Source organism: Oryzias latipes, chromosome 22 (genome assembly GCF_002234675.1).
Source record: "Oryzias latipes chromosome 22, ASM223467v1".
In the NCBI taxonomy this organism is placed as follows: domain Eukaryota; kingdom Metazoa; phylum Chordata; class Actinopteri; order Beloniformes; family Adrianichthyidae; genus Oryzias; species Oryzias latipes.
The window spans coordinates 10,038,037-10,058,456 of NC_019880.2; the positions used below are offsets into that span (position 1 = coordinate 10,038,037).

Sequence of the window (20,420 nt, forward strand, 5' to 3'; positions counted from 1 at the left end):
CTTTTCAATCTCGCCTACCAAACTATGATGACTAACCTTACCTTTAAATAGCATGAAATATCAAACAATGATATAGATAATTTCAAACGTGAAAATCGAGTGAGTTTATTCTAGTCTAGTATGCCTGTCAAACGTTACGTTGGGTTACTTCACCATCATAGAAGCGATCGATAATTGGCCAGTCAGCTTGTGACGTTTCAAAGGAACAGAATTAGAGTCACCCTTATTTAAATGATCTTGTTTTGATATAAAAATAGTACAGACGTAAAATTGCTATAATTACCAAAACAAATAACGTGAAACTGACATACACGGAGATCAAATAATGTTTAAGAAGTCGCCGAACTAGCTTTTTTCCCCATGCCACAGCGCCCTCTTGTGGACACCCACATACTTGCTCAGTACGTACGTTTCTTTTCCTTTGACAAATGTTAGTAAATCTAAAGTATTTTAATGAAATGTGCAATTATTAGTGAGTATTTTTTATTTAAAACATTAGAGCATAATGTAGGTTATTTTTATTGTTGGTTTAATTTTGATCCCATTTAATATTTCAAGTAAGTTATTTTAATGAAGAAAAATAGGTTTAATGAAAAAATAGGTTTAGGGAGAAAGAGACTGATTTTTTATTTTATTTTATTTTAGTCTCTTGAAATCACATACTCACTCATATAAACAAATGAGTTAATTGACATAGCCATTTTTAAAATAAAAAGGCTATTCATGTAGCTTGTCTGCTCCAGTCGTCTTGTTTTGCTGTTTCACCAAAGGATCCAGAAATCTGAAGTGCAAACAAAACAATGCCTGGGATTATTTGAACTAGTTTTGAGGTTGACACAGATGCAGCTAACCCAAATTCACGCGGTCATAATCCAGCTGTTCATCCTGCCAGGGAGAGGAGAGGAGAGGAGAGAAAATAAATAAATAGAACAAGTGAGGAGGAGAACATGTGGCCAAGCAGATGCTGGCAACAACTTACTCAGTTACATATCATGCCAATTTTTGGTTGTTTTTGAATGAAAACTCATAAGGAAGATGACTTTGATCATGCTTTTTTTAAATGTTTTTTTTTCCTGCAATTATTTCCAAAAATGATTTTAGCAAAGGGAATTTTTCAAGGCTGCTTGTTGGGAAAACGGTGTTTGGTTCTGCACACACATTTACCTGTGTTTTGCGGCATTCAGAGATAATCCCGACCTCCTGAGAACAAATCAGTGAAAAACACCACAGCAGGAGGTTATAAAGAGGAAAAAAAGAACAAAAAAAGCTCTGCTGGCAACTCTTAGAAACGCATCATTATTTTTATTTGGTTCCCCTTTTTGCAGCGTGTCAGCAGGAAGCTAAACATCAGAGCAGCCTCAGATCACACAGAGTTTTATCTCAGCCTGTGCCTGCCTGTATCTTTAGACCACTACCTTACAAATGAGCATGCTGCGTCCCTGAGAGAGCTGCTGATTCTGGGCGGTGCAAAGTGGAGTATATCACATCTGAGTGCAGCAGAGCTCAGAGAGGCAGGCACATCCGCCACCGTAGGGATCAAATCTGTACCATCTGACGCTTAAGGATTTATGGGTTTAGTCAAAATTGCTTTTCCCTCTGTGGAGATTAAGCACCGTAGGATGTTTTCCACTCAGGCCGGAGAATAGCCCAGTTTAGTTGCAGCTGCTGTTACAGTTTTTCTCCTTCTTATCAGCTCGGTGCTGAAGGAGGGAATGTCTCAGGAGGATAGAGTGCCCCAAACCCTGGCGGGGAGTAGATTCTGACTGACAGGAGAGGCGCGTCCTCTGGGGAATGTAAGCCATGCAAGTGGATGCCGTCCTTGTTTTCTTCTGTGTTTGGCTCGCGGGCACAGCTGGAAAGATGGTTCAGTCAAGAGGTCACAAGCTGGAAACTTACAAACAAAGCAGGTAAATGGCAGCAAAGAGGTGAATCTGCATGAAGTGCAAACATTTGTGGTGCTTTCATTCATCGGATCACCCAAAAGAAAAGTTTTTTCATTCTAAAAGCTGCTAATAGCTTCCATTTCCCTTGTGGATTTTCTTTAAAGGTGTGGATTCTGCAGCTCTGTTTCCTGTCTCACCTGTGCCTCTCTTCCTTCCTTGTCCGAAATCGGACCACTTTAGACAGCAGATTGGAGACATGAGAGAGGGAGACCTAAATCCCTGCATTTATTTCTGATCAACCGCCGCTCTGTTCTATTGCCCTACAATTGCTCCAGGGTAGTTAACGTGCTGTTTTCCTGCTGGCAGCACTTAAAGTCCATGTCTTTTCCAGGTGATCATGTCAACTAAATACTGCCTCATTAAAGCATCTCTATGGATCTTTTAACAGCGGCTGAACTAGATCTGGTATCGACCAAAGCCCCCAAACATCTATATTATTGATTATACTGACAGCAACAGTGAAACCGGTTTAAATAGATGCAAATACAGAAATTACCATTTTTTTTGGGGAACAGAAAATTCAAGAATTTTGAGGCAAGAATCCCTGTTCCTTGTTATTTGATTATTATTTTAAAAATTACTATATATTCTTAAAAAAAGCAGATTAAGGGTTTCAGGTTCAACAAGAATATTATTTTTGCAGACGTTCATAAAAGTGGTAAAATTGGATTATTAATTGATATAAATCTTTGATTTACAATAATTTTTTATTATTTAATTCAATTTTTCCAAAGAATTGCCCCAAATAATTTGAATGTTGAGGGGTTAGAAAAAAACTGAGAAAGAAAGGCTCCTTTGGATCTTATACATAAAAACAGTAAATTTTGCGGCTCTGACTCCTGCAGATCAGCTGATTGATCCAATACAAAGTCCAGATTTTGCTTATTTGAAGAATGCTAAAGAAAGAAGTCCAGCTTCATGCTGGACCATGTTTTACTCTAAAGTGTCAAATGAAAAGCAGCGAACCAAATTTACATTTTAGAAGCTAAAAATGATGTTGTCGTCTATTTTTGTTATGCAGAAAAAAACCTGTCTGGGTTCACGATTCCACATCCCAGTCCATAACTTTTGGTAAATATCACATTAATAACTGTTTACTCTTTGACACGCTGCGATGCCTCTGAAGTTTGCCTCATTTAAATAGTCTCTGATGGGAATTTCTGCATATATAAATGCTTCTGACCTAAACTTTTAAATACTTTTACCAGTTTTTAAAGTTCAAGATCAGTTGCAAGTTCAAAGCAATCCACTGGGTTTGAATCAGTTTGAAGATTTGTTTGAAAACCGGGTCTCAGCAAATCTGTCACATCAGACCTGTTTTCCTTTTTAAAAAGAAAAAAGCGTGGCCACAGTAAAGTAAATTTGTTGATATTTTGCTGTAAAAACTACCTACTGCCTGCTTTAAATCCCTTACACTGATAGATTTGAAGGAAAACTTAAGATTTTGATGTAAAAACAAAAAGCATTAAGGTGAATTCTTCATTTTCAGATGCATTTTTCACAGATTTTAAAGTGTGATCACATCTTAGAACTGTTTCGTGCTTCAATAAGCGCCACATTTTCTCATTTTAGAAATGGTCAAACCTGCCATAACAAGCAAAGTCTCCAATTTCTTGCAAAAACTCAAACCTAACTAATAAATATGGTTACAAGTAGCCCTGCTGAACCCTGATCTGTGCATGTAGTTGGTGGAACTGAAAAAAAGAGAAAAATGTCCACAGGTTTTTTCAAAAATGCCTCAAAATTCAATGCTAAGATATATGTATAGATATGGGGTTTTTTTTAGATCTGAAATGACATTAAAAAAGGCATTTGCTTAACATTTTTATGGGTAAAACACCAGCAGAGCTTCCCAGTCCTAAATATTAAATCTAAACACTTCTTCCAATCACATTATCATTTCACGTTATTTCAGCTCCTCATTTGAGTCCCAGCTTGATTCAGATGGTCATTACGGCCCACTTTTAACCATCAAAGGCATAAAAGCTGCTGTATAATCTTGAAATGCCAGAATCTTTTTGTTATCAACTCTGAACTTTGTTATTTTCTTTTTTTCTTCTCCAGTTAGTTAAAAGTCGCCTCACACCTGTATTCTCCCTGCTGACTTGCACCGAATACAAATCAAATGTAAATCTGTCATCGCTCTGCTGCAAGGGGCAAAAATCCCAACCGCTCCTCCACTCCTGTCTCTGCTCACTCCCCCCACTCCCACTCCCCTAAGTGTGAAATTGTGAAAAGCATCCCGGTTCTGCTGGCATGACTTTGTGGGAGTTTTCACATGATTACTTTCTTCAGCCGTCACCTTCTCGAAAGGAGGATTTGTAGGAACTCCAGCAAATATAACAGTGAAAAACACTGCAGTTAATTTAAAGGAGAAACAAAAATATTAGAAAATTACTTTAAATTAGGTCAAAATCTAAAACAAAATCATTTAGAATTGATTTAATCCTCTTTTTTGTATTGCTGCTTTTTTTATGCTGTTTGTTTTCTAAGTCTCCATACATTAATGTAGCCAGAATGACCTCAGCAGAAATTTGGCCCAGTAACCGTAATAATGCCCCAGCGGTGATGTTTCCCTGCAGCGTGCAGCCGACACAGCCTCAAATCCCAGATGACAGCGGTGTGCAGCAGACGGCCTGTCTGCTGTGTGCTGCAGGCAGGCGGGCGGGCAGGCAGAGAGGGGATTGGAGAGGCATTTCTGCCAAGAGGATTATAGGAGGCAGCTTCTGGGTAGAGGCAGATGTGCAGCATCCACTTCTCTACCCAGCCGTCAGTGAAATGTGTTGCTCTGGGTTTCAGTTTTTTTTTTCTAGTATTATTTTTGTGTTGTTTTTTTTTTGTGTATGTGGATGCAGAGGTTAGGCGTGTGCTTTCCTTTCATCTTCCCCTTTTTCTCTGCTGCATTTCCTGCGTGCCTGCGGTTGTCACAGGGATTTGGCTTTGTCTGTCACAGCATGCTCGACTCAATTAATCCATTTTAGGGTTTGTGGAATTCATCATTCTGGCTCTCCTCCCGCTTATGGCGTCCAAATTATGCTTGAACAGCACGTATACAAAAGGCAGCCGTCTTATATAGTGACGCAAGGAATTACACGTTCAGAGAAAATTGCATTTCTGGTGATTTACAGGAAAAATACTTGTGATGTAAGGGTTGAGTTTGAAAAAAAACAATATTTTATGAAAATCAATTTCAGTTAACAAACTCTTATACCTATTTTTACAATATACCTGTATGAAGGCTACCTCAATTATGTTTTTCTTTTGTTAAAATGTCACTTCTGTTAATAAAAGAGTTGGAATTATTTGATTATTTGATATAATAAACAAAGTTTCACTTTTATGGTATTTAAAGACAAACTCCGATGAGTTTTTGGTGTTTTTAAGATGTTTTTGTGGCATTTTTTAATGATGGAAGGCATATATAAAGAAAATTCAGCTCAAAATTCCATTTTCAAGTATTATTTTTTTTCAAGGAGAAATTTTACAACTTATCCGTTGACTGTATACCAGAACCGGACTGGGTGGGAGTGGTGTCACCGACAGAAAATGCCGTATTTCTGATTCCAGTGAAATGAGCCCAATTCAGTTACCATTTTTCGGTGAGACGGACGTCGCCGTGTTGGTTGCACCCAGACGACGTAATGAATCAGTGATTGGTCCGAGTCGGTATGAGTCAACGTTTCTATGACACCTGCTGTCGGCCATCAGGAGATAGCTTGTCCGAAGTTCACCTCTTCCATTAAACGTAGGCACGGGAGAATCTGTCAAATGTTCAAGGTGCTTTTACCGAGACATCTGATTGGCCATCTTATAATTTGAATGACTTCCAATAAAGAAAAAAATATCATGAAAAATCATTGGGATTGGCAAGAACAGGTTATTAGAGTAAGATTGGTTTTTCTGACAAATAGAATGACTGAGTAACAGTTTTTTATTTCTTAGTCCAGTTCTCTTGTACAGTAAATGATCCTAATCCTGACACAAAAGTGATCAGAACTGTAAAAATTACTTTGATTACAGTTTTTTTCGAGCAATGTAGGGGGATTTCCGGCTCCGGTCGAGGACTTCCAGTTCTGGCCGTTGATGCCACAGACATATATGGGTATATAGTGTATACTATGATAGATGTCGTTTACCTTTTGGCAGTGGGATTCACACAGTTTTGCAGAGAGTTTTACACCAGAGGCCCTTCCTGACACAACCTTGTTTTCTATCTGGGCTGGGGACCAGTACAGGGGTCCCCCTTGTGTATACATAGTTGAGAGCTCCGAGTCTGCACAGAAATGTCCCCCGACCGGCTGAATGAGAGGGAGAGAGCCCTGAAGTAAATCCTCCCCCCAACTCCAGCTGGATGAAGCTCGTCTGCTGGACTTTAAATATGTAGTTGTAGAGTTAGATAAGTTACTGTAGTTCTTCTCTTTGAGTTCTGGTAAATCGCCTGTCCGTCCTGGGGGAGGATCCCTCCTTCATGTGGGCACCCCTGAGGTTTCTTCGTTTTTTCCAGAATCCGTTTTTTTTAGGAGTTTTTCCTTACCGCGAAGGGGGGTCTAAGGGCAGGGATGTCCAGTTTAGCTTAGTCAGTTTGTTAGTTCAATTTAGTATTTTCCTATTGAATTCTATGTATTCATGATCCTTTTGATTTTATGTTTCACTTTTTCAATTACCGATACGAAGCCCATCGAGACGACTGTTTGGGCTATATAAATTAAATTAAATTGGGGCTATATAAATGAAATTGAATTGAATTGAATGGTTAAGCAGCAGCATAAAGGGTCTTGCACAAGGACCCACACTGGATGAAGCTCATCGCACTCCCTGGGAATGGAACCCTGATTTCTCACATGCCAGTCCGCTTCACCTACTGAGCTATCCATCCGCTGATATATTGTATATAGTATATAGGCATAAAGGTATATTATGTATATGGTTGATGACTGCAGCCAGGTCCTCCTGGGTTTTGTTCTGCCTGACTACAGAAACCTATTTGATTTTCTTTTATTTTCATGACAACGGCTGGAAAGTTGCTCTATTTTAAACACCAGTTGTTTATTTTATTTTATTAATTATTTTTGTTTTTGTTTTGTTTAAGAACAAATCTGAACTTAATTAGAAGTATGTTTTTCTCTTTTTAAGAGCAGGTGGGTGGACCCAACAAAAATCTTACTTTACTTTATTTCCCCCATTTTTTGTAACAATTGTGTTAACCACCAGACAGTACGACTCCACCACCTCGTACTTCACTCAGAGATCATAAGTGATGACATAACACAAGTTAACGCAATCTAATACAAGTTTATGGACCTACATCTCGTTAAATAATGCTGTATGATGTCACCAGAATCTCCTTAACTTAATATGACTTTAGATGTTTTAGAGGAAAAACAAAACTTAACAATTCATGACCATTTTCAACTGTGTAAAGATCTAATTCAACTTAAAAACCTACAATATATAATATAAATCAGCAACAGTCAAAATAGTAAAGATATTAATCTTTTATTTTGAAAATAGAGGAAATCACCGTAGATTCAATATTTTTTTGTGGTTACATTTATTGGTGTGTTTTGTTTCGACAGGCTACGAAGAGACACCAGAATGGAAGGAGGTGGTGGTCACAAATCTGGCAGGTAAGTTTTGATATCCTCAAAAGTCTCTATAAATGAAATTTAGTGCTAAATGTTTTCCTCCAACTGAAGGTCTTCTGTTTTCACAGTCCCATTTACAAGAGAAGCCCTGACCTGACCAAATCGCCAATGACAAAATCTGAGCAGCTCCTTAGGATAGACGACCACGATTTCACCATGAGACCAGCGTTTGGAGGTTAGTTTCAGGAAAAATGTTGTCCTTTCACACCAAAAAAAAAGATTTGCGCAAAACCAACCTACAAGCTTTGATAGACTTTCAAATTAAAGCTCTGTTTTTTTATAAATTATTTTATTTTGACTGAAAAATAGAAGAATAACAACGGATTTAGTGTCATGTCATTACTACAACGTACATATCTATATTTTTAGTCTTTTTCTTTTCATTACATACAGATAATCCCAGAATAAAGAATCATATTTATCAGAAAGAAGTCAGCTCTGACGACCTTCATTTCAAATTTTTTTTTTTTTAACGGGTCATCTAATCGCGCAACAATCTGCAGTGAAAACCCACAGAGTGACCTTTAACAGAATCTTTTTGTGGCGTTCAATTTTGGAGAAAAATCCATCACTGCATCAACTTTGATCCACTATTATGACCTGATTGTATTTGTGCACTGTCGGAGGATGATGATGTTGATGCAGAGTAGAGGGGATGAAATAGGTCAAAACAAGAAACAAAGCCAGGCTGTCACAGTCGTGACACAAGCAGTTGCTCTATATTTGTGAAGTTCATCCTCTTTGATTGTCAGGAACACACACATATATATAGATAGATAGATAGATAGATAGATAGATAGATAGATAGATAGATAGATAGATAGATAGATAGATAGATAGATAGATAGATAGATAGATAGATAGATAGATAGATAGATAGATAGATAGATAGATAGATAGATAGATAGATAGATAGATAGATAGATAGATAGATAGATAGATAGATAGATAGATAGATAGATAGATAGATAGATAGATAGATAGATAGATAGATAGATATAGATATAGATATATATGTAACAACACATGTAGTATAAACTACATGGACTATATGGACATATTCATAACCAACCTAAAAAAATGGATACCATTTGAGAAGCATATTTTCAGCAAGTAAATTTGTCTCTTTTAGGTCCTCCAATTCCTGTTGGGGTTGATGTTCAGGTTGAAAGTCTGGACACTATTTCTGAGGTTGATATGGTACGTATAAACATATTGATAGATAGCCCTATTGATAGATAAATAGCCCTTTATTGTCACTGTCCACAAGTGCAAGGAAATTAAAAACTGTCACCATATCAGTGCAAAACATCCAGAAAATATAAACATGTGCGTAAGGTGATTCAATAAAAAATGTATATTACAGATGTTTAATCATTTGTCTAGATGATTAACAAATGATTTACAAGATTTTCTTTGTCTTTCCTACAGGACTTCACCATGACACTGTACCTGCGCCACTACTGGAAGGACGAGCGGCTGTCGTTTCCAAGCACCAACAACCAGAGCATGACCTTCGACAGTCGCCTGGTGAAGAAAATTTGGGTTCCCGACATGTTCTTTGTCCACTCTAAGCGCTCTTTCATCCATGACACAACCACAGACAACGTCATGCTGAGGGTTTACCCTGATGGAAACGTCCTCTACAGTCTCAGGTAAACTTAACAGCCCACCTGCAGCAAGAAAAAAACCCAATTATTTTTCATGTTTTTTAGGACAATTTTAGGACACTTTCATTGTTTTATATTTTGATAACTGCTGACTCAAATACGTTTTGACCTAATGGAAATCGTAGCTTTAATTGCTTTAAAAATTTTAATTGTGCTCAGTTTGATTTTGCTGCAAGCGTGGTTCTGTTGACCATTTGCTAGTTAGAGTATTAGAGGAGATCAGGTCATTTTTTTAAAGACCCACTCTAATGAAAATCATTTTTTTGGTGTTTTTAACATGATCCTGTGTCATTTCTCTCATCACAGAGAACATATATGAAGAAAATTAAGCTCAAAATTGCATTTCTAAATATTTCTTTCTTCGAATCAGTGAGATACAGGAGTAGACAAAAAAATGCTGTTTGAAAAAGAGCGTTTTTGGTATGTAGAAAATACCCTAGGCGGGCCTCAAGCTCCCTGCGCCGCTTAAACGGATGCTCACAGCAACAGGAAGGGAAAGGAAGGGCAGGGTTTCTCCACACCCAAAGGTCCCGCCCACAACTCAAAGGCGAATTTCGAATGAACTCCAGCCACTCCGCAGAAACTATGTCATAGAAAACGACACAGGTTTGGAAATTTTGGCTCAAAACAGCATAATCATAATTAAAAGACCACGAGGAACACTTTGGAAATTGATCAAAAGATGATCAAAGTGGATCTTTAACACTTTACTTGATCTGCTAAATTTTCAGTGGATATTTAGTCATTTTTACGGATTAAGACTAAACAAAATCAAAAGGCACACCTCAATATTCTTGAACCTATTCCTCAAAACATCTGCAGATCTTCTCTGAGAATGATATTCACAACCACCATCCACTACTGGCCACTGCTAAATTATTCAAAGAGAAAACATTTCAGTAAGTTTTTACCAAGGTCAGACTGAGCAACACGAGAGCTGCATCTCATATCTGAATGACAAAGCTAAATGTTTTGGTGCCTAGCAACCCCGTTGGAGGAAGTCCTCATTGATCTCTTTTTACTTGGAAAGAGTCCTGCCTGTGTCCTTTCAACACAAGAGGTCAAAGCACGACTTTGGACAGTTCCTCTATTTTCATCAGAACCTACCTAACTGAAAATTTGTAGATGCTTGATCTAGGTTTGTGTCCATAGCATTGGATACCTTGACGCTAAAATAACACGTTTGTCACCTTATTTTACAATTTTAAAAGCTAAAAAGTGAATAAAAATGAGTTGATCAGCTTTATTGAGTGATCATCTGATTTTAGAGTAACCAGATTACACTTTTTTTTTTATAATAATATGCTTTTTTGAAAGATAGCAGAAGCGGAAATGCTGGTTTTCTTAAGGCTAGATTTACTGGGGTGAAGACATTTTGTGAGGTAAAGGAGGTCTGGAAACCTAATCACTGCTGTGAATTTAACTATTATTTCCAGGAACTAGCTTTTCCCTACTCAAACACAAGCGCACAATAATTCCAAACAGCTGCATATGTCCATGAAGTAAAATGGGAAGTTTCGATAACTAAGCTTCACCTACTGATTTATAATAGCTGTAGTTTAAGACCCACTCCGATTATCTTTTAAATATATGGTAAAATCGTTGCCAGTGGTTATTAATTATGATTAAGCTGTTTTTAGCCAAAGCTTAAAAAAACTTGTATCGTTTTCTGACAGTAGTTTATTAGAAATTCCCTTCTGAGTTGTGGACAGGACAGTTGGCACATGGTATGCCCGCCCCCACTTCCTGTCACCCATCTAATTACACTCTAGCCCACTAGCTTACAGCCTCTCACACCCCCAACCTGACAATATTGATGAAAAAAAAACGGTAATCAATATCAGAGCTATCCAGCCGTACAGCTTTGAGCCAGATGCCAGCTCGGACAAGGAAAACGATGCTTTAGAATGGAGCCAAATACCCTAACAAGTACCCTCTTTTTCAAACACCCTTTTGTTTCTGCGCCTAATTCACAATGATTTGAATAAAGAAATACTCAGAAATACAATTGTAAGCTCTATTTTCCTAATATATGCCCCCATTATGAAAAAATGCCAAAAGAACATGTTAAAAAACATAATTTCCATCTAAAATGGTCTTTAAACCTTTGTAAAGTAAAGCACATTTATGAAACTACTTCCTATGTTTACCTTTGACTGAAATCCTGTTAAATGAGAAAGGTTATAGGAAACAAAATTATATATATTTTTAGTTCCACATCACTTAAAACGATAAAAAGTGGGAAGGTGCAATAATCTGTGAGATAAACGTGAGTCCTTATGTATATTATTGCATCACATTCTGTCTGTTATTGTTCTTGTTGAAACGGTTTTCCACTCAGAGTCACGGTCACTGCCATGTGCAACATGGACCTCAGCCGCTTCCCTCTGGACACGCAGACCTGCTCGCTGGAGATCGAGAGCTGTAAGTGAATCGATCGGGCAAATGTGGAAAATACTGAGGGAAAGAGAGGGCAGATGAAAGGCAAATGTATGGAGTGACAAGAGAATGTGTGATATTTGGCCATAAAATGGCAAAGTTTTAACAGCTACGTTTCTTTGAAACTTTTTTTTTCAGTTTTCTTTGATGTTTTTGCTTTTTCCTTACACACTCCTGCAACTAACATGTCAACTTCACATGGCAGGCATTGCACTGAATCTCATAATCCCATGAAAGTTTCTTGGCTCGCTGCAGCGTCCTAGGGAGGACACTTTTTTTTTGCATTTAAGCTCCTCTTTTCTTGCATCATCACCAGGATTTCATCACTTTTCACTACATGAAATGTTAAAAATACCATGCTTGCATCTTAACTTCAGGGATAAAGTAGCAGGAGTTTGAGTTCTTGTCCTTTATTTTTTTCAATGTTTACAGTTTAAATTGTCTTTATTTCCCACATCCCGCCAACAGATGCGTACACGGATGATGACTTGATGCTCTACTGGAAAAAAGGCAACGAATCGCTGAACACAGATGACAGAATCTCTCTGTCTCAGTTCCTCATTCAGAAATTTCACACAACCACAAAGCTGGCTTTTTACAGCAGCACAGGTATCACCATTTTGTGTCAGAAATAAAAAACGTGTTCAATAAATAGTTATTTGTCTTTGTTTGATGTCTCAAACCAGAAGAATGTTTTGTGTTAATCAGTGTCCCTTAATGTCAGACCAAGTATGATGTTCTAAAATGTAATCCTTGAGGCAAAACTAAATGAATTAAGTTCTTGCCAACCACTTACACAATCCTGGAAATCCGCAGTCAAATGCTGCAGCTTTCTCTTAACCACCATGACAATTTCCAGCAACCTGAAGCATAAAAAGGGATTTTGTGTGATATCTCCCCTTAACAGAGTAGCTGCCTCAATTGTTAATACAATTCATCTGCAGCCAGCATATGACAAAGTGTATATAATGGTGGCGTGTCTCCTTCCCAGGCTGGTATAACCGTTTGTACATCCACTTCACCCTGCGGCGCCATATATTCTTCTTCCTGCTGCAGACCTACTTCCCTGCTACTTTAATGGTCATGCTGTCCTGGGTGTCCTTCTGGATCGACCGCAGAGCTGTCCCTGCCAGGGTGCCACTAGGTACGCATGAATTCATCATTGTGGGTTTAAAAGACGCCGAGGATGCAGTGTGTCCTGCTGATCCACAGATGCCGGTTACGCTGACTGTTGGATGAATATGTAACTGTGATTTATGGAAGTTATTAAATTACCACTGCCATCATCTTTTGATCTATTTTTTGAAAGCATTCCTGGTGGCCTTCTATGCAATTTTGAGCTTAAATCAGAAGCTTGTGTTGTTGTCTAGGACATAGTCCCTGCAGAGTGGCAGGTGTTCATTAGAAATGTACTTCTGAGTTGTGGGTGGAACCTTTGGCAGGGAGCAACCCCGCCCCCTTCCCCTCTTTTCCACTAGCTTACAGCCCCTCACACCCCAGACCTAACATCACCGGAGCAACAAAAATGGCGAGCAATATTGGAGCTGTCCAGCCGTACAGCTTTGAGCCAGATGCCAGCTAGGAGGAGGAAAACAAAGACGTACATGGATCTATTTGTCTGCAAGTGGATGCATCAGAATGGAGCAGAGAGATTGTTTTTTTTACAAATACAATTCACAACAATTTGAATTAAAAAGTTATCCGAAAATTGCAATTTTGAGCTTAATTTTCTTTGTTTATACTGTATGTCCTCCATCATCAGAATAATAGAACATGTTAAAAACAACATAAACACAATTTCAATCAGAGTGGGGCATTAAAATAAATAATTTATTGAAAGACCATTTCTTTCATGGGTTCATTGAAGAGCTGATAAATCTCAGACAGCCAATTTACAATATACAGATTATTCTGCTGGTCTCAAACAAAGGGCATTATTTCAATTTAAAACAGCTTTTGAACAAATAAACAAAAAAGCTCCAATAGGTTTTTTGTCAACACTATATTTTGTTTTTTTATTCTAAAGACGATGAACAGGGAAATAGTGGAGGGTTATTTTAATTAACCATCATATTTTTACTTTATTTCTGAAATCTATTCTGTGTGTTCACACGACTATTGTCCTGTACATTTTTTGAAAAGGCCAGTGTTTATACTGATCTTCTGGCTACAACCCCAGAGCTAAAATCTAGGTTCTTAATTAGCAAAATACAGAGGTAATCACCAGCATTTTTTTGCCACCTTACAAACGTCTTTTAGTGCAAATTTGCATGCTTTATTTTTTTCGGGCATTCTGTTCTGCATCCTGATTGGCTACAGACTATTGTCACTCAATCTCTTCTGCCCTGTTCAGAAAAGGTTCAGATTGTAAAGATGACCTTTGTTTTCATTCTGTCACACTGGACTTATTTTTCCGTGACAGTTTGAACTTTAAGAGATAAAAGAAGAAAGTGTAAAAATGTTCATGTTGGTCTGAGAATAGTGTTTATTTAGTAAGGGGTTTTTAAGCCTTAAAACAGGTTATTTTTATAGTACACTATAAACGAGGGGCAACAGTATTTTAACTTTCAATAAAAACAGATTTTTTTTATGATTCAACTTTTGAAAGGATGTGAGTGATCTGCTTGAACCAAATATCTTCAATGTGGATGTTTTATATAGCCTTGTTCAATTTAGACAGAAAAATTTAGCTTTTTTAGCTAAGAAAATTCCATTCAGTTAGATAGAAAGCATAACATTTTTTTTACAAATTGCTAACATTTTTAATTGGTTAAAAATGGTCAGCTATCCATTTTCTTAACCAGATTCTTCTTCTTACCATGTTAATGGTGATGTGAACTTGACCGTACATTTGTGACCTCAAGATAAGGCTTAAAGAACCCATTTTAATCCCCATTTAAGTTATTTTGAAGGTGTTCCTAATGGTAATTTAAGGATTATGCCATTTTTAGTTAAGAAAAAAAAAATGTGTTGTTTTTGAGCACACATTTTCTGCAGAGCAGCAGGAGCTCATTAAAAAAATCACCTCTGAATTATGGGTGGGACTACTGGCACAGAGCAGTCCCCCAATTTTAGGTTTAGGTTTTATTTATGTCCTCCATCATCAGAAAATGCCACAAGAACATGTTAAAAAACACAGAAACACCATTTTTGTCGACATGGCTCTTTCAGAACTTGCCTAACCTCAAACTGACTGTTTAAAACATTCATTTTTAAGTTTGTGGCCTGTTCCTTTTGGCAATTTTCTGAACGCCTCTTAATGATTTGAATACAGGAAACAAAATTCCGTTCCAGACTGCATTCTCTGTAACTTCTCTATTTGACAATGGAGCACTAAATTTTCCAGGTTGAGATGCAATCAGAAGCAACTACATCCCTCTTTCTTCCACTTTTTTCATTCTGTTGTCCCTCATTCTCCTGTTCTGAAGTAAACATGAAAACTGTTGCTGAATTTTATTTAAAAAAGTAGTTTAAAAAAGGCCTTTTTGTATTACAATGTCCCCTCAACTACAAATAAATTTAGAAAAATTAGGAAAAAATTGAATTAAAAAGTTGTAGCATGCACCAATCACACATTTAGAGGCACCTGTTAAAGCAACACTAAAAAATACAAATCTAGCATAAAGGTTTGTCCCATTTGCAACACTCTTTGTTTTTCAATGTTAATAGGACATATTTAATATTTAGGCTCCCAGCCTTTCCAGGATATGAAAAAACAGATGTGACTAACCTGAGTTTTTCTCCCTTCCAGGCATCACCACAGTGCTAACCATGTCCACCATCATCACTGGGGTCAACGCCTCCATGCCTCGGGTTTCCTACATTAAAGCGGTGGACATTTACCTTTGGGTCAGCTTTGTCTTTGTCTTCCTCTCGGTCATCGAGTACGCGGCAGTGAACTACCTCTCAACGGTGCAGGAGAGGAAAGAGAGGAAGCTGAGGGAAAGAGTAAGTGCCCATCATCTTATTTAATTTTTACATTTTTATATTTAAACTCACTTTTCAGCATCTTTTTCAATCTGTAAGCAGACATTCTCTACAGTCAAAGTGTTTAAGAGAAAACTGCTGTCATTTAAAAGTCATCCTTCTATTTTTAAATTAAATATATAAGACATTAATGAGGTATTAAGTGTAGTTATATCCTAATTCAAGCATCAAAAATAGTGAATTAACTGCACAAGCTGTTTCAAAAAGACACTTCCGCCGAAAGGAAAATAAAATATTAAAAACAAGTCAAAGGGAAAGTGTGAGCAGTTTAAAGTCAACTTAGGAAAACTGGCCTAATTTAGCATTAAAAATTGTACATGTCTAAATATCTTAAACTAAAAGATGCACGAGTAAATAATTTATGGATAATGCCAATCCAGAGATGAATATTTTCTAAATTGGCTCACTTTAAGTTGCTCTTCAGGCTGCGGTAAATTATTTCTGGGACTGCAAAAATCTTCATCTGCCAACTGCTGTGGCATATGGAGCCAAATTGCCCACATACCCCAAGGAAGATTTCCAGCACAAACATTATTTTCTATAAATATTTCATCTGCAGACTACGTCAAAGAAACTAAAAGTTTCTGTCTCCTTTGGGGAACTCTGATGACCTCACTAGAAGAACTCATCGTTTCTTTCGTTTTTATGTCCCCCAGCAGTCATGAAATTCAAGGACCAGATTGTTTTCGTGCGCCTTTGAGCAAACATTTCATCCTGCTACTTACTCAAAAACTCACCAAGAGTTGCACACACGTAGTACCCCCTGAAAATAAATTTTGGGCACAGTAAACACAACCCCCCTTAGAAAACGATGACATCACAGCTGGCAAAACCGTCAAAAAAGAATTTACGGGTCTCTAAGGGGGCTCAAAAAAAATGGCAAAATTTCAAATGAAACCCTAACATACATGTCGGAGATATCCAAAATAAGTTTTAAAATTATTATTGGATGGCCATAGAACCTACGGCTTTGTGGCCATTTTGTTCATGTTGTGGCAAAGTGTGATATTCACATCTTCACACAATATGAGAAAAGACAACTTTAGCTTTTTTGCAAAATTTCTCACACACGCCACCAGGTCATGTCTACAACCACAACTAGCGTTTTATTGACCTTTGACCTCAGGAAGAGGCCGTCATCTTGGATCTTTAAAAAAATGTTCCTAACTGTTTACAATTCAAAATTCTTATAGGGATTTCACTCTATAAACTCGCCTCCTCTAGCATCATTGGAAAGCTACTTGGGATAAAATTTTGTTTTAAATTTCTAGATTTTGAACAGCGTTAGCGTGGTGAGTTTGCATAAGTAGGGTTCCCCTGTTCTTTGCAAATATTGTGAAGATTTATTGCAAGTATTGCTGGCTCAAGCTGAACAAAACAACATGACGTACAATATGAACATATTAGAAATGTGAGCAAGGTTAGGCAAAAATCTTTGTTGCCAAGGAAAGGTTTACTTTTGCTGATTCTTCTAAAAATCACATTGACCTGATCGTCACTTCCAGGTGACCAAAAAATAAAATAGTTGCCATGGAGCTCAAACCAACAGAAAAGCCGCCACATTAAAAAAAAGTATTTTTTAAAATTAATTTGTCATGTGCATCTCTGGCCAGGGTTGCAGGGGCAGAGGGGGAGAGTGGGGGGGATTAAGCAGCCACTCAGCCAGTGGGGGCAGGTCAAAGTGGGGCCAGCGAGGGCGGGTAGCGCCTGTGGGCCGTACAATGCTGCTTGCAGCTTTAATATTTACTGTTTCTTCACCCAGCTGCCGTGCACGTGTGGCATCGGAAACCCAGACGAGATGATGATTGACCCTCAGATCACCGGATATGGGTCCATGGATGTGAACACCACCGGAAACTATGGGATGCCAGAAAACGGTGGCCGCCAGGAGCAAATTCTGGCTCAGGTGGCTCTGAATGACCCACAGATTGCAAACCGAGTAAAGCCCTCCAGAGGTTACGTTAACATCTGGATAGACACTCATGCGATTGACAAGTACTCAAGGGTGGTCTTTCCTGGAGCTTACATCCTTTTCAACATCATCTACTGGTCCATATACTCGTAAGACGAGACGCGGGAATCCATGTGATTAACGAGATCGTGGCAAATGTGTGCAACAGCAGAACCTCAGCGTTGCTTTTGCTTTCTAGAAACTGCTCTAAGAAAGCATGTGGCTCTTTAGCAGATGGCTATCCATTGCCTTGTTGACCCGGCTACTTAAAGCAGTTAAAAAACAGAAAATGGGACAGTTGTAGTCAATGTGTTCACCATTCCATTTATGCTTTTTTTCCATTCACATTGTAACTAAAGAAAAAATGATTGCACGTATCAGCAATGTACAAACACGGACATAGGAAGTTCGAAGGTTAAACTTTAATCTCCGCCCATATTTACAGCTGAAGATGTGAATGAACCTCTGTCCAAGCGAACTGTACATGACAATCAGCAAAACACTTGTCTGTGGGGAATGTTGTCACATTGTGATGTTGTCTTCTTTGTTCTAATCAGCACCTCTAATCCAGTACCATGCGCATTTTACACTGAGTTTACTTGGAAATAAATCTACATGCCAGCATCTTGACCATGAACCTAATATCAAACTATACATCCTCTGGGTTGCTCCCTACAAAGACTATCCAGCCCTAACATACAGGTCACATGGTGAAACTTTTTAGGCCTGTGCCATCTAACTATCCATCCATCCAATTTCTGAGCTTGGTTCATTCCTTTTGGTGTCACTGGGCTGCTGTAGCCTATCCCAGCTACTGTTGGGTGAAGTTGGGACCTGGACAGGTTACTGCGGGGCCACACGCTCACATACACATCGAGGAACAATGTAGATTCACCAATTAACCTATGAAGCATGTTTTTGGACTGTGGGATGAAACCAGAGTTCCCGGAGAAATCTCAAACATGCTCAGGGAGAACATGCAAACTCCACCCAGCTGGAACTTGAACCAAGGTTTCCTTGCTGTGGGGCAAGACTGTGCAGACCCTCTACTGTTTATTTAAAATGTTCTGTAATGTGCTTAGAGTTTTAAGGAAACATTTTTGACATAATTTTCTCAAAATACAGGGAAGTATTTTTCAAACTAGTCTTCTTGATTCTTGGAGATGGTTTTGGGAGGGGGTATTCCACTCAGCAACCCCCCCCCACACACACACACACACACACACACATACCTTTGGTTGTGCTCCTTTTGCCACAAATATCACAGGTTTGTGATGCTTTCTTGTGAGACAAACGAAACATGCTGCCATATTTAATGGTAGGGTGTGGGTCATTGACTGTACTGTATATGACTACTGGTCTTAGTGTGTGTGACATCACCCATAGAGAATGATTTACTTCTGGCTCCAACGAAATGAAGTCAATTCAATCAGTCTGAGTCATGGTAGCCACTCTCACCAATAAGGAGTGAGTTTATTGGAAGTCCACACCCCTACCACTTGAAAGTGGGGTTGGAAGAATCTGTCAATCAAACGTTTCAAACGTTCAACACAAGAGCACGTGGTTTTTTGAGGCACTTGGTTGGTCAGTTTATAACTTGAATAACTTCCGATGAACAAAAAAAACATGAAAAAAATTTGGATTTGCAAAACAAGTTTAAAAAAAAGGTTTTTGAGCAATAATGGTTACTCTGACAAATACAATGACTGCGTTTTTTCTATAGAAGTCAATGGGATTTTGACTTATTGGAGACAGCAGGTACCTCCAGAACATGTCACTAGTAAAGTCATGGTGTGATTGGTTAAGACTTTGAGCTGTTTGTCATTTACGATTTTTGAATGCTGTAAAAAAAAAAAAAAAAGAGGAGGAATCTTAAAATGCTATTTGGTAATTTTGTTTTTAGCTTAAAATATATAAGTTGGCAATGTTCAAAAGCTTTGATAGGTGATATAGTTAATTATTGTGTTAAACAATGCCAATATGAACTCACAGACAATAGTTTGTGTACAGAGGACAGAAACTCTTCACACAGTAATGTAACTTCTCTGCATCCAAGATTCAAGGTTAGGCTTTCAACTCTGGGATATTCTTTCTTTTTATTTTGTGATAGGGGGAGGCATTTTGACTGCATTATGGTCTACGTATGTCGGATTATTTTTCTCCTGTTCAGCACTGCAAACTCATTGTGATGTGCAGTTTTTGTTTTAGGGCTTCTTATTTATTTCGTACAAAGCAGAAAAATAAATAAATAGGACATTTCGCAGAAAATACTGCATAAACATTAAACAAATATTTATTCTGCACGATTACATTTGCAACAGCACTATTTTAAGAGTTTTACTTTTCTGTGACTTTAAAACAATCATCTTATTGAAAAAAAATATTTTGATTGCAACTTTTAATTTCCAGCAGGGACTGGACCACTTCCTATATCTGGAGTTTTTTTCTCCTTCAGACATTCTGCTTAAGATTATCTGGCGTTTCCAAACATTTAACATCCCAAATCTTTCACCGTAGAAGAATCGACTCAAAAATGTCCAAGAGGTCATGGTCGACTCAAATGCAGCAAGGTGCCCATGCACCTCAGCTGCAGATCAAACCTAAATTTAGCAGCAGAAACATTAACGCGTGTCCTTGCTCTGAGGACGTTTTAACCGGGCGACCTATGTTGGAAGACCGCTCTACCTCCAGAGCATCTGCAGTCCTGGTTTTAAACCAGGTTTAGCAAAGAAAGAGAAGCTCCAACCTAGTTCTCATGAAGGGTTTGTGGTCAAAGTTTGTCAAA

At 38.1% G+C, this 20,420-nt stretch overlaps 1 protein-coding gene across 3 annotated transcripts; it reads left to right on the plus strand.

Moving 5' to 3' along the window:
- The first annotated feature begins 212 nt into the window (after window positions 1–212).
- LOC101167911 (gamma-aminobutyric acid receptor subunit rho-1) lies at window positions 213–19,496 on the plus strand. Of its 3 annotated transcripts, XM_020713397.2 has the most exons (11): window positions 302–401; window positions 1,694–1,907; window positions 7,520–7,570; window positions 7,657–7,763; window positions 8,721–8,788; window positions 9,020–9,243; window positions 11,600–11,682; window positions 12,166–12,306; window positions 12,689–12,841; window positions 15,449–15,645; window positions 17,447–19,496. In XM_020713397.2, exons 2-11 carry the CDS (start codon window positions 1,801–1,803, stop codon window positions 17,747–17,749), a joined length of 1,434 nt encoding a protein of 477 aa, XP_020569056.1. In that variant the 5' UTR covers window positions 302–401; window positions 1,694–1,800; the 3' UTR covers window positions 17,750–19,496. The 3 variants fall into 3 exon arrangements, with proteins under 3 accessions (XP_020569057.1, XP_020569056.1, XP_011488611.1); XM_020713398.2 differs by lacking the exon at window positions 1,694–1,907 and having other exon boundaries at window positions 213–401; XM_011490309.3 differs by lacking the exon at window positions 302–401 and having other exon boundaries at window positions 1,384–1,907.
- The last annotated feature ends 924 nt before the right edge of the window (window positions 19,497–20,420 follow it).